The sequence below is a fragment of the Gorilla gorilla genome, chromosome 6 (genome assembly GCF_029281585.2).
Source record: "Gorilla gorilla gorilla isolate KB3781 chromosome 6, NHGRI_mGorGor1-v2.1_pri, whole genome shotgun sequence".
NCBI lineage: Eukaryota > Metazoa > Chordata > Mammalia > Primates > Hominidae > Gorilla > Gorilla gorilla.
Genome location: NC_073230.2, coordinates 159,867,632 through 159,880,425, shown reverse-complemented (window position 1 = coordinate 159,880,425; position 12,794 = coordinate 159,867,632). Strand labels below are relative to the sequence as shown.

At 60.8% G+C, this 12,794-nt stretch overlaps 2 protein-coding genes across 10 annotated transcripts; one reads left to right on the top strand and one right to left on the bottom strand.

The window, feature by feature from the left end:
• Nucleotides 1-1,086: 1,086 nt before the first annotated feature.
• CDK5 (cyclin dependent kinase 5) lies at nucleotides 1,087-6,801 on the top strand. 2 transcript variants are annotated; one of them, XM_004046495.4, is made up of 12 exons: nucleotides 1,087-2,801; nucleotides 3,451-3,539; nucleotides 3,636-3,703; nucleotides 3,815-3,875; nucleotides 3,975-4,031; nucleotides 4,763-4,858; nucleotides 5,005-5,079; nucleotides 5,240-5,336; nucleotides 5,517-5,586; nucleotides 6,150-6,210; nucleotides 6,324-6,404; nucleotides 6,521-6,801. In XM_004046495.4, exons 1-12 carry the CDS (start codon nucleotides 2,765-2,767, stop codon nucleotides 6,605-6,607), a joined length of 879 nt encoding a protein of 292 aa, XP_004046543.1. In that variant the 5' UTR covers nucleotides 1,087-2,764; the 3' UTR covers nucleotides 6,608-6,801. The 2 variants fall into 2 exon arrangements, with proteins under 2 accessions (XP_004046543.1, XP_055248386.1); XM_055392411.2 differs by lacking the exon at nucleotides 4,763-4,858 and having other exon boundaries at nucleotides 2,665-2,801.
• Nucleotides 6,802-7,848: 1,047 nt separating this feature from the next.
• ASIC3 (acid sensing ion channel subunit 3) lies at nucleotides 7,849-12,709 on the bottom strand. 8 transcript variants are annotated; one of them, XM_019031077.3, is made up of 11 exons: nucleotides 11,191-12,709; nucleotides 10,353-10,503; nucleotides 10,001-10,128; nucleotides 9,656-9,851; nucleotides 9,514-9,570; nucleotides 9,290-9,437; nucleotides 8,702-8,934; nucleotides 8,541-8,620; nucleotides 8,366-8,437; nucleotides 8,129-8,187; nucleotides 7,849-8,049 (listed from the first exon to the last, which is right to left on the bottom strand). In XM_019031077.3, the coding sequence occupies exons 1-11, from the start codon at nucleotides 11,722-11,724 to the stop codon at nucleotides 7,917-7,919; spliced, it is 1,791 nt and encodes a 596-aa protein (XP_018886622.2). In that variant the 5' UTR covers nucleotides 11,725-12,709; the 3' UTR covers nucleotides 7,849-7,916. The 8 variants fall into 8 exon arrangements, with proteins under 8 accessions (XP_018886622.2, XP_018886625.2, XP_018886626.2 ...); XM_019031080.2 differs by having other exon boundaries at nucleotides 7,849-8,029; XM_019031081.2 differs by having other exon boundaries at nucleotides 7,849-7,956.
• Between the last annotated feature and the right edge of the window lie 85 nt (nucleotides 12,710-12,794).

Here is a 12,794-nt window from a genome sequence, read left to right as displayed (position 1 = left end):
TGCACCCCCTCCCCTGCTGTCCCAGAACACAAAGCAGCTTCTGTCCAGAGCATCGGTGCCGATAATCCGGGTAGGGGCACATTCCCGGGACCAGCCCCGACCGGCCCAGAGGATTAGTATCTCTCCCCTTGACCAGACCAAGGGATTAGCACCTCGGACCCCCACTTGGGCATTAACCACCCCCCAAGTGAACTCGTAAATTCCGCAGCTCTTCCATGTGGGGCTGGCGGGGGAAACGAAGGGGGATAAAGTAGACCCTGGGTTTCAGGCAGTGCCGCCTCTCACACCCAGCACAGAACTCCCCGCCTGGACAAACCGACCCCGGGAGTCAGGTCCAACTCTCCGGGCTCGTCTTTCCCATTCCCACCCAGCTGCTCCCTCTTCTGTCTGACCCCTTGTCCCGACCTTACCCGCCACCCGCCTTTCCTGGCTTCGCCTCTCAACACGGAGATTGGGGATGGGAGCCCCGGGCAACCCCCAGTCTGGGCGCCCCGGACGGGACTGAAGGACTATGCGGGGGGGCCGGAGGGGAGGGGTGGTCTGGAGCCAGCCGGGGAGTGGGAGGGCCGGCGGCGCCTCGGGGAGACTACCCCCTCCTGGTGGCAGGGGGCGCGGCACCCTGGCTTTAGGGAACTCTGAGAAGGGGACCCCGGAATGCCCGCTTCCGACCAGCACTCCATCCGCCTCCCCATCCTTCTCCCCAAGACCGCGGTTCCCCGCGCCCCAGTCTCCGCCCTTTCCTCCACTTCCACTCCCTCCCCGCTCGAGTCCCGAGTTCCCCCCTCGCCTTCCCCCTCCCTTCCTCCCTCCGCGGCCCTGGCCCTCCCCCGCCACCACCTCTCCGCTTACCCGCTCGCTCTGGACTTCGTGCCCCGGGGGTCTCGGGGTCTCTCCCCGTCCTCCGGCGCACTCGCGCGCTCCCGACGACTGCCCCGTGCCCACCCCGGGGCGCGCCCCCGCCGCTCCCAACTTCTCCCAACTCAACTTTCCCCCGCGCCGCGGGCAGGCCAGCCCCCTGCGTGCGCGCCCCCCGGCGCACCGTGCGCGGTCCCGCCTTCGCGGGTGGGGAGGCGGGAGCGGGGGCCGGGGCGGGGGCGCGCTTCCAGGCACAGCCCGGCACCAGGGGCTGCCCCCGCCGTCCCTCTGCCCCAAGCTTCCCCACTCGGGGCTCGGGAGCCCCTAGGATGCCGTCCCTTGGCTCCATTACGGCACCTCTGGGTGGAAAGGAGCCCTTCTCACGCTAGGGATCCCAGGCAGCAAAACGCAGGCACAAGGAAATTCGGGGAAGTCGAAACATACACGTATCGGGGTTGAGATTCTCTTGCCCCCCCCAATAACCCCCGTGCCTCCAAGAAAGCCCCTGAGGGACAGGTGGCGAGTGGGTGAGAAGGGTGACAGCGGCTGGAGGCTGGCTGCCCGGTACCCTGAGCTGATCTGGGAGAGGGCAACTTGTTAGGGGCTCCCCACTTCCCGAGAGGGACAGAGATTCGCTGTGGTGGCCTCCTTCCTCTTGAATGGAACCTCCACACTGAATCGAACCCTAGGCAGAGCCATCACTTATCATTCAAGACCTTTGTGTGTAGTTCTTTTTTGCCCAACGAAATCACAGTCTTCCAGATAAGGAATACACTTTTTGCTTCTTTTCCCTTGTGTATGCAAAAGCATTCAGATAGAAACGAGTTAATTAACACATGTTTAGCAGCAACTCTGGTTCCGGTGCTGAGGAGTGCTGTTTGGGATCCTTTTCCCTCGGTCCATAGTCCTCAAGAATGCAATCATGAGACAATTAGAGAGGCAGCGTAAGGGAATCTATAATCAGCTCCTTTAAGGGATGAGGCAGAGGCTGCTGCAAGTTGAGCATCGGTCTGTGGTCTTGTCTGTGGAGGGGGTTAACCAACCTGCCTGCCACACCCTGGCTGACTCCAGTGGGCCCTGTTCCGGAGACTGGGGTCTGAGGGGGACCCCCAGGGCTCCACCCAGTTTTCCTCAGCATGTCAGAGTTCAGCGGCTAGAGTCGGGTGGGCTCCGAGACAACAAACGGGGCTCAGCAGAGAGGGGGTCTTTGGCGTGTGTCCCTCCACTAAAATCCAGCCTCGAAGGGGCACAGCTGTTCTCCTCCCAGCCCTGCGGTCAGCTGTTCCCTGTGAGGTCATCATCGCTCACAGGGATTCCCCAGTCAATTCTGGGGTCACTAGGTGGCTTGGGGAGAGGTGGAAACCCGTGCTGAGGTCGTCAAGAGGCCGTTGGGAACACAATGCCACCAACCAGGTCAGCGCTGGGCCGCCAGTGCTCGGGATCTAGGCCGCCAAACCCCAAACCCCTAACCGAGAGCGCTCCGCCCCCATCCCCGCTGCATTCTGGAACGCGTAGTCCTGGAGCGGCCCTTTTCAAGAGGGCTGGGAGCACATAAAAGGAATAACAACAGCGGGGCACACTGGGAACCACGGCGCCGCGGCTGGGCGCCCGGAAAACGGACACGCGTTGCTTCCTGGGACTTGAAGTCCAAGGTTTGCCTCCGCGGTAGAACCGGAGCCCTGTAGTCGAGTGCTGCAGAGAGCGTGAGCGCAGACGGCTGGGGGTTGTAGTCTTCTTGTCCTCGGTCTCGGGCATTGCGGGGAGACCTAGCCGTTTTAGGACTACAAGCCCCAGAAGGCCCTGCGCGGGCAGGCGGGGCGGGGCTGGAGGCTCAAGTGCCGCCTCCTCTGCAACGCCGGGGCCAGAGTCTTAAAACCGAGGGCCCGCAGGGGTCCCCGCGGCCGCCGCGATGCAGAAATACGAGAAACTGGAAAAGATTGGGGAAGGTAATGGAATCTCGAGATGTTCCTGCAAGAGCTCCTCTGCAGATCCTTCGGCGTTCCTTGAAGCCCTGGCTCCCTTACCGTCAGCAATGCCTACAGGCTCCGATCTCAGCAGCGGCTGCAGCCCTGGCCCCCTAGCTCAGCACTCCGTGCAGACACCAGTCTTCCCCGTGTTAGCATTTCCCGCAGGCTCTCACTCCAACCTTAGCGTTCCCAGTAGACCCGACCTCCCAACCGCGACACTTCCTGAATTTCTCACCCCAGCCTCAGCAGCACTTGGACAACCTCACCCCGACCCCCAGCCTCGTTTCTTGCTGCAGACCTCCAACCTCAATATTTCTGCAGCCCCTCAGTCCTCTCCCAGACCCCTCCTCACTATTTCCAGACCCTTCCGGAGCACCGCCTTCATTTTAGACATCCTTGCCCTGGCAACAGCACTCGCCCCTCCTGCCGAGCCCCTGCAGCCTCCGCGGGCACCTTCTCCTCCCTCCCCACCTGCCACATCCTCACTCACAAAGCTCACCAACCTACCTTCACCCTGAATCCCTTCCCTTGCATACTGAGACGCTGCCTTCACCTCTCTCAGGAGGCATTTCCTGGCTTAGGGAAGAGTGCGGCATCTTCACCCTGACCCCTGACCTCCTTCCCCTAGGCACCTACGGAACTGTGTTCAAGGCCAAAAACCGGGAGACTCATGAGATCGTGGCTCTGAAACGGGTGAGGCTGGATGACGATGATGAGGTAGGACTGGGGACTGGGATACGGCCTGGGGAGGGGTTTGAGGGCCTGGGCTGGGTGGGATCTCACTGCTGCCCACCGACCCCCTCACATATGCAGGGTGTGCCGAGTTCCGCCCTCCGGGAGATCTGCCTACTCAAGGAGCTGAAGCACAAGAACATCGTCAGGTGTGCAGGAGGCGGGTGCTCCTTGCCGGTGTGGCCGCTTGCGGGAGGCGGGGGCTGACACTGGACGTCTGTCAGGCGGACCTGCCTGGCTGAGCCCTTCTTTTGCCCTAGGCTTCATGACGTCCTGCACAGCGACAAGAAGCTGACTTTGGTTTTTGAATTCTGTGACCAGGTGAAAGGCGGGGTTTGGAGGACAGTAGCCTTGGGAAGGTATAGGGGCCCAGATTGAGGTTAAACTCTGTCCCATTCCCCCACTCATATCCCTTTTCAGGACCTGAAGAAGTATTTTGACAGTTGCAATGGTGACCTCGATCCTGAGATTGTAAAGGTGAGGAGAGTGGTGTTGGGGGACCCCTCAGGCTGGGGTCGGAGTCTGCATTCGGTGTAAGCACCCCTTGGGCTCTAAGTTTGGGCCCTGAACAGGGACACTGTAGGATGTTAGAGAATGAGAAAACCCTGTTTCTGTCCTCCAGGGGCCTGCAGTCTTAGCGAGCATTTTCACGTGGTCGTGTTTGACCCGCACAGTGTCACTCTGATGTCAGTGGTATTATTTACACTCGAGAGATGAGAAAATGAGGTTCAAGGAGATACACTCATTCATTCAACACATACTTACTGAATGCTTCACTGTGTGCCAGGTGCTTTTCTAGGCCCAAGACCAAATGCCTTGGTCCAGGTTCCAAGGGAGCCAGTCCTGAATGATACTACAGCACGATATTTATGTTGATGTTCACGGCGTGCATACTCAGATGCGGCCAGGAAGGGAAGATCAGCATGGGCTGGGATCTAGGCCGGATCTAGGATCCACCTGGCAAGGCCCATTAGGCTGTATGGTCCAGGAAGGTGGGGACCAGAGCCAGCTTCTTTACTTTTGTCCCTCTAATGCCTAGCACAGTATAAAGCAGGTCCTGGATGGCGAATGAATGGTGTCACTCTGAACCAGGTGCTGAAAGGTGGATGGGGTGGAGCGAAGCAGAGGGTGAGCAGAGGAGCCGACCCGTTGCTGGGCACAGTTGCATGTTCAGGGCGTCTGACTCCCTTCTCCCTCTCTCCTCCCAGTCATTCCTCTTCCAGCTACTAAAAGGGCTGGGATTCTGTCATAGCCGCAATGTGCTACACAGGGACCTGAAGCCCCAGAACCTGCTAATAAACAGGGTACTTCTTGGGAAGAAGGTGGGGAATGGAGAGGCTGGGGCCAGGGCACGGGGAGCACAGAGGGAAGAGGACTGGGAGGATGGAGTTGGTGCTGTCCCAAGGCTTTTTAAAGGCCCTTCTCCATGTCCCCTTCCCATTCCCTTCAGAATGGGGAGCTGAAATTGGCTGATTTTGGCTTGGCTCGAGCCTTTGGGATTCCCGTCCGCTGTTACTCAGCTGAGGTGAGCTAGAAGATGGGATATGGGATTGGGGGAGGGAGTTCCTCAGCTCCAACCCCAGGACCCAAAACATTATTTTCCTCTCCTCTCTGAGCCTCCTCCTCAAACCTCCTCCCCAGTCCTCTAAGTGGGAGGTCCCTTTCGGTGGGGGGGTCTCCTCCAGGTGGTCACACTGTGGTACCGCCCACCGGATGTCCTCTTTGGGGCCAAGCTGTACTCCACGTCCATCGACATGTGGTCAGCCGGCTGCATCTTTGCAGGTGATGTGCTGGGGTGCTGCAGAGGCACCTTCTTTCCCATTTGAGTTGACAAATAGGGTCTGGAGGGTCCCCTCTGGGGGAAGGGAGGGAGGCCCTGGGACTGGAGCTGGAAGGTCAGGGGGTACCTCAGAGTGAGGGGTCCTTCACATGTCACATCTTAGCCCCCTGTCTATCCCCCAGAGCTGGCCAATGCTGGGCGGCCTCTTTTTCCCGGCAATGATGTCGATGACCAGTTGAAGAGGATCTTCCGATATCCTTGCTTTCCTCTGCCTTGAGCCCTCTGGGAGGGGAGAGTCCGTGGAGTTTTGAGCGCAATGGCTGAGGGCAGTGATGGTGTGGGGTAGGGTGATGGGGTCTGTAGGGCTTCTCCTGAGGGCAAGGGGAGAGAGCAGGGGTGCTGGACACCCTGATTGTCACAGTGCAAATGCACACTGGAGAAGGTGTGGCTTGGAGACAGGCAGCGTGCCCTGGGGGGTGAAGCCGAGAGGGTGTCCCTCCAGGTGAGAGATGGATGCCAGGATGAAGGAGCCAAAGAGAGCAGGACACATTTTGTGGGAGCAGGGCAAGGACTGTTTCATTAGGACTAGGACAGCAGCATGTGGGTTAGGTGATTGCCATGGGAAACCTGGCTGGATGTGCGAGTGACCTGCCTGGGGCTGCTTCTGTCAAGCTCAAGCCGGAGGGTAAAGGGAGGGTGAGAGAAGTGGGCGGTGGGTATGAGAAATCCCTCCCCAGGAGGGGAAGAGGCCCTCACCCTGCCCCTGAAGATGCAGCTGTGGCTCTTTCCCAAGTGATCCTTGACTCCGTGGACACGCTGCTGGGGACGCCCACCGAGGAGCAGTGGCCCTCTATGACCAAGCTGCCAGACTATAAGGTGTGATGGGGAATGTGGGGGTCATGGTTCATCAGGGTCACTCGTTTCACATTCCTAGCAGCCTCCATCCCCCTCCCCCTACCTCTAGTCTGACCCTCCCTGCCTCTCCACAGCCCTACCCGATGTACCCGGCCACAACATCCCTGGTGAACGTCGTGCCCAAACTCAATGCCACAGGGAGGGACCTGCTGCAGGTAGGTGACCAGGGGTAGAGGGTGGGTCAGGACACTTGCCCAGTGGGACTACAGGAAGGCAGGGCTCTGGGCAGTGACCTGTCCTGAACCTGCCACCTCCTTTCCCCCATCTCCAGAACCTTCTGAAGTGTAACCCTGTCCAGCGTATCTCAGCAGAAGAGGCCCTGCAGCACCCCTACTTCTCCGACTTCTGTCCGCCCTAGGCCCCGGGACCCCCGGCCTCCAGGCTGGGGCCTGGCCTATTTAAGCCCCCTCTTGGGAGGGGTGAGACGGTGGGGGTGCCTGGTGCGCTGTGCTCCAGCAGTGCTGGGCCCAGCCGGGGTGGGGTGCCTGAGCCCGAATTTCTCACTCCCTTTGTGGACTTTATTTAATTTCATAAATTGGCTCCTTTCCCACAGTCTGGTTGATGTGGTGGTCAAGTGGCTCTACAGGGCCCATGGGCTGGAGGTGTCTCTGGTCTGTTACTGCCGGCCGCAATCCTGCTTCTGGCTGAAAGACAGCACCTTGCTCTTCTACTTTAAGAGGCCATGACCCTCACCCCTCACCCCTGGGGCAGGGCAGCACTGTCGCTGCACACCCCTTCCTCCCACCCTCCCTTCCTCTGCCCAGGAGGGCCTGATGTGGTCCCTCAGAGTGAGGGGAGCAAGGATGGGCTCCCCACCAGGGTGGAGAGGAAAGGGCTGGGCCTCTCCTTGTGGTTCTCCATATCTCAGGTGGATCCTCTTGTCCTTTCCCTCATCATCCCCCCATACGCAGGCCTGCAGGCTGGCGCAGGAGAGCCCCAAAGATATGGTTCCATCAGGAACACCCCCTCCCACTCCCTATTTGTCAGTTTCCCAATGTTTGGGGTACAGTGAAAGAGAGGGAAGTTGGGCCTGTGGCTGGGGCCTGGTGTGTCCTTACTGGCAGGAAGGGGAAGGGAGGGCTCCGCCCACCCCCACCGTCTCAAGCCTGGGGCCTTTAGCTCTTGTGGGGAGGCTGAGGAGGCAGAACTTGTTTGTATGGAGACAGGCTGTGTGCCGCACTTGGTCCCAAATGTGGGAAAGGAGTCAGGATGTAAGGCAGGACACAGGTGTTCTTGAAAGTGGAGTCACCCTGTCTTCTCCCTGCCTCTTCTTGCTGGGCTCTGGGCAGAGTTTTCTTCCAGTTATACCTTTATTGCTGACTGTGATTCTGCACCTCACACCTAACCCTGGGCTTGGAGGATACCTGTCCTCCCTTCTCTCTAAGATGTCAGTCGGCTAAACTCACTCACACTGAGGTGCAAATGACTGATAACCTCTTGCTACCATTCTCCCCTAGAGATTCATGGGGGTTCAAGGGCCCAGCTCCACATTTCAGAAGCCACGTCCAGCTGGATGATGGCTGGCAGAAGACTCCGATGCCTAAGTTGGGCTGACCTTGGCTTGGCTAGTCTCTGCCCTGTAAGAGAAACAGCTGAGGCTGATGCATTAGGACTTTATTTGGGGTGAAGACGGAAAAGCTACGTGCAGGCTAGGCATGTCCAGGATGTCAGGGTGAGGCTCCGAGGACACAGACAGCAGGTCTAGAGCTGTGTGACAAGGTAGCAGGTGCGGTGGGAGGCGGAGAGAGTCTTGGTGACGGCACAGGGAGGGGTGGGAGGTCTTCGGAACAGAGCAGAGTACTGGGGTGGGAACCGGCATACCCACTGTCCTGAGCCTGCCCCTGCCCTCCCCTGATTTTAGGGGGCCATTATGTGTTACCTGGGGCCCAGGCTGAGGTGGGGAACTTGGGTTCGATGGCTGCCCAGCCCTTCCTGAAGCTGTGTGAGGACGAGAGGGTCAGAGGTGGGGAGTGGTCCTCCTCCCAGGGACCAGTCGAGGTCACTGCACACCCTCCTGCCTGTTTCTCCTCAGCTAGGGCGGGATGGTGGTCTAGGCTTCAGGGGTGGGGCCTAGCACCCTTGGAGCAGGCAGGGGCTCCAGAAGAGGGGCTGTTACCAGATTGGTGCTGGAGTGCCTTTGGGAGTGCTGTCGGTTCCAGAAATATCCCAGGACCTTGTCTCGGAACACCTGGAGGCAAGCAGGATGGGAGGTGGCCAGTGCACACCTTCCCCCTCATCCTAGGGGCCCTGATTCCCACCTCCCACCCCCTGCAGTGGGGGCCCTGGCCCACCTCACAGAGGTAGTCTAGGATCTCAAGGATGGTGAGCAGGCTGGCCCCGATGAACAGCCCCATCTGGCCCCCAATGTCACCTGTGGAGACAGGGTCACCCTTCAACTTACAGCCACCTGCCTGCCCACATCCCCCCAGCCCTGGGGGCCCTGCACACACACCAAGCAGCTCCGACATCTCATAGGCCTTCTTCTGCTCCACGGTCTCATAGTTGAGGGCCTCAAAGAAGATGTCCAGGGCCAGCACGTTCTCCCTGAGGACAAGAATGGCCTCAAACGTGGGCTGGCCACCGCCTGGTGCCCACTGCTGGCAAGAAGCAGCTGTGGGTTCTCCCACTCCTTTCAAGAACCCTGGGAGAGGCCGGGCACGGTGGCTCACACCTGTACTCCCTGCACTTTGGGAGGATGAGGAGGGAGGATCTTGAGGCCAGGAGTTTGAGACCAGCCTGGGCAATACAGCGAGTCCCCTCCCCTCCCCTCCCCCGCCCCCCGCCGTCTCTGTTTTTTAAAAGTAATGATTAAAAAATAAAAGGAAAGGAAAAAAAAAAAAAAACAGACCCCTGGGAGGAGGCGTCAGCATCCCCCGGGGCCAGAAAGGTTAAGCAACCAGCACGGAACCCCAGAGCCAGTGAGGCTGCGGAGGCTGCCTCCGCCCGGGCTGTGCGCACTAGGGCTACGGCCTGGCCTGCCCCACTCCGCCCCGTCGGGAGCCCCCGGCTCGGAGGAGCCCGCCCGCCCCGCGCAGCTCACGCGATGTAGGCCTCGCTGCGGTTGAGCTTCCGGGCCAGGAAGCGCGCGGCGGCGCGGCTCGGGATCCGCACCATGGAGAGCTCCTTGGCGTAGCGCGTGCTGGCGCACGGGTTGGGGCAGGCGCACGAGTCCTTGCGAAGCATGGCATCTGCGGGCCACCGGGCCGCGTCAGCCGCCCGCGGGCGGAGCGGGGCGGACGGGAGGTGGGGGAGGCTCGCCCTTACCTATGGCCGGGTGGGCACAGTTCTTGTACTGCTGGGGGCTGCACACTGGCGCGTCGCCTGCGGGTACCGGGGAGATGGCTTTAGAAGCAGCCTCAGCTCACTGGGCCCTGCCCGCCATGGGACGAAGACCCCAGCCCCTCACCTGGCATGTACACCATTCGGCAGCCGCACTTCCGAGCCACGTAGCGGGTTTCGCAGGCCAGGCGACACCCCATGAGGGTATAGGGAGGGCTGGGGCTGGGGCTGGGGGAGCCCAGGGGATCAGAGGGCTCTGGCTCATAGTTGGGGTTCAGAGATGCTGAACTGCAATCGCCCCAGGGCGGTGGCAGGAAGCTCAGCTGTGGGGGGACAGGGTTAAGGAGGCTTCCCGGAGAGCGTGAGAGGCCAGCTGGGGAGAGGCCCCTAGACAGGTCTGAGGAGCTGAGGGTTTAGGGTCCGAGGTGGTGTGGGCTTGAAGTAGTAGGTGTGGAGGCACACGGGAGGGTACCTGCTGCTGCTGGCAAGAAACAAAGGTCTGGTAGCCCGGGGACACCCCCAAGCCCAGCTGATCGATGATGGGCGGCTCCTCCTGGCTGTGGATCTGCACTCGGATCCCCACCTCAAACGGGGTCTCCTCTGTCGGGGAGGGACCTGTGAGGCCTGACCTGTGTGGTCAGGTCTCCTGCCCAACCAGACAAGACCTCTCACTGCAGCCCCTCTCCCCAGGACTGGGATGAGCCAGCCCAGCCCCTTTCACAGGTTGTGGGGGAACACCCTGACACCTCCTCTCCTCCTCTCCTTCCCCTAGCCTTTTGCACTCCATCCGTGCCCTCCCCCAGCCTCATTTGTGTGCTCCCTACCATTGTCCCTCCACACAGGTAGATATTCCTCCTGCTGCACGTCCAGCATGATGTCCAGCCCATTGCCCATGCCACCCCTAGTAGTGGTGAGCAGCTCTGCCCCATCGGCGCCAGAGTTAAATGTGTAGCACTTTCCCATCCGGGTGAAGATCTGGGGCGGGCAGACAGGGTGATGGCCATCTCCCCCAGGCAGGCACATGGTCATGGGACCTCTCCCCACCTCATGGTATGTTTGCGTCTCTTCTTTGAATACTGAAGCCCGCATCTCAATGCCCCCAGCCCCACGCTCCACGTGGGCACATGTTGCAGGACGCTCTTGGGAGCCCATCAACTCAGCTCCTCCACCCCGCCAATCCCCACCAAAGCCCAGGGCACAGCCTACAGGTTTTTCTGTGTTTCTCTGGGGACTGTGGGAAAAGGAAATGGGCCCCTGTGGCTGTCCTCCGGGGCTGGCAGTATGTTGAAAAGGCAGAGGGAAAGCAAGCCCCCCCCACCTCCTGGCAAAGATAGGGGTCTTCTGCCCCAGAATGGTCCCACCAAGGAGGACCCCCAGCCCCAGGAGCAGGGCCTCCCTGGGCCAGACCTCAGGCCTAGGGCCAGCCGGGGTCAGTGTGGCCTCACATGCTCCCCTCGGGCTGGGAGACAGAGAAAGCCCCAAGGAGGACAGCTTCCTGGGCTGCACGGAGTGGCACTGGGGGGTGGGGAGTCCATGGCTGGTAGGAAGGAAGAGGTCCCCTGGCTTTGGGGGAGCCTATGCTGGCTAGGGAATTGTGGGTGCTGGGCAGGGACTGGTCGGCTCTCTGGGTCCCTGGCAGGATAGGTAGGGAGGTCAGCTCACCGTGGTGAAGTTCTCAGGCCCACAAGGTTGGCCACGGAAGCGACAGTCCAGCAGCATGTCGTCCAGGGAGTGCCCAGCACGGGCATAGAGTTGCGCCGTGTCAAAGGTGGGACTTGGCATGAAGCCGGGCGGTGCAGGGGGCCGGCCCAGGGCGCGCAGGAAGGCAGCGTGCTCTGCGGGATCCAGGCCCAGCAGCGCAGGCCCAGCCCAGTGCAGGTCGTTGGGCGTTAGGCGCGAGCGGCGCAGCGGGTTGATGTTGCACAGGGTGACAGCCGGGAAGATGAGCCGGTGGCTTTCTCGCTCATCCAGGGCAGTCTGGTGGTGGAACTCCCTGTAGTAGCGCACCCTCTCAGCCACCTGGTAGAGGAAGGTGGCCACTGACAGGACCACGGCCGCTGCCCACATCCCCCGGCGCAGGCTCAGGCTGCCTGGCCCGAAGACGTGGCCCAGCCCGTGCATCGAGCAGTTGCTGGCGAACACGCGGATGTCCGAGGCTGGCCGCCTGGCCTCCTCTGGGCCTGAGGTGGGCTTCATGGCCAGAACCCAGGAGCGGGACCAGCTACAGAGGCTTGGAAGAAGCGAGAGAGGGTCAGTCAGGGGGCTAAGGAGGCTAAGATAGGATTCAGGAGGCCAGGCAAGGAGAGGAGAGGAGAGGGTGGGAGACAGCCAAGGTTGGAAGGCAGGGAGGCACTAGCCTGGCAGGACTGGAGGAGGTGATCTGGCCGGTTAGGTCCCACTGTTCCTTCCCGAGGAACAGGCAGTGGCTCCACTGGGCTAGGGACTCCGCAGCAGACCAGGTGGGGCGTAGCTGACCGTGGCAGGCAGGGGCTGCGGAGCGGTGCTGAGCCGGTGGTGCTGAGCCGGCGCTGCTGCAGAGGATTGGGTTTCAGCAGTAGGGGGGAAAGGGGGCCGACAGAGCAGTCTGGGGGGTAGGGGAGGTCCCTGGGGCCCCAGGCTGAGCCATTAGTGCAGCATGGAGGGGGGCATGGCTGTCCAAGACGAGAGGCGCCAGGAGGAAACCGCAGTAATCCTAGGGAGAGCTTGAGGAAAGCCCAGAGGTAGATTGGGCCTGGAGGTGCCTTGGGGCCCCCTAGGCTCCCAGTTGCAACCCCTGTACACTGGCCCCGAGGGTCAGTCGCTGACCCCTGGCCTAGCTCCTCCCTCCTTTTGCCTCTGCGGCCTTCCCTCTAGCTTCACCCAGGATCTGTTCCTTCACGAATACCAGAGCTGGCTCTTGGCCAAGCTGGGAAATGGTTGGAAGGCTGGCATCGGCAGATCTCTTCTTTCTGTGCCCCTAGCATCTCAGCCTACACTGGATGGCCAGGTCACTCTTCATGTCCCACTTCCAGGGCCCGTCTGTTTCCTAAGTGTCCCTCTCTCCCTAGGGAGTCAGAGCCTACCTCCCCACACTCAGGCCTCTGAGGATGTTGGCCTCTACAATGGTTATGGGCTCACCTGCCACCCCAGGTAGAACATGGGTGCCCCACCTGCCACCCTCCCGGGTACCACGGGTGCCCCACCTGCCATCTCAGGCACAACATGGGTATTCTGTGATTTCCCATCTTACACTGCTATATCCAGGACCTGGAAAACCTACATTTTTC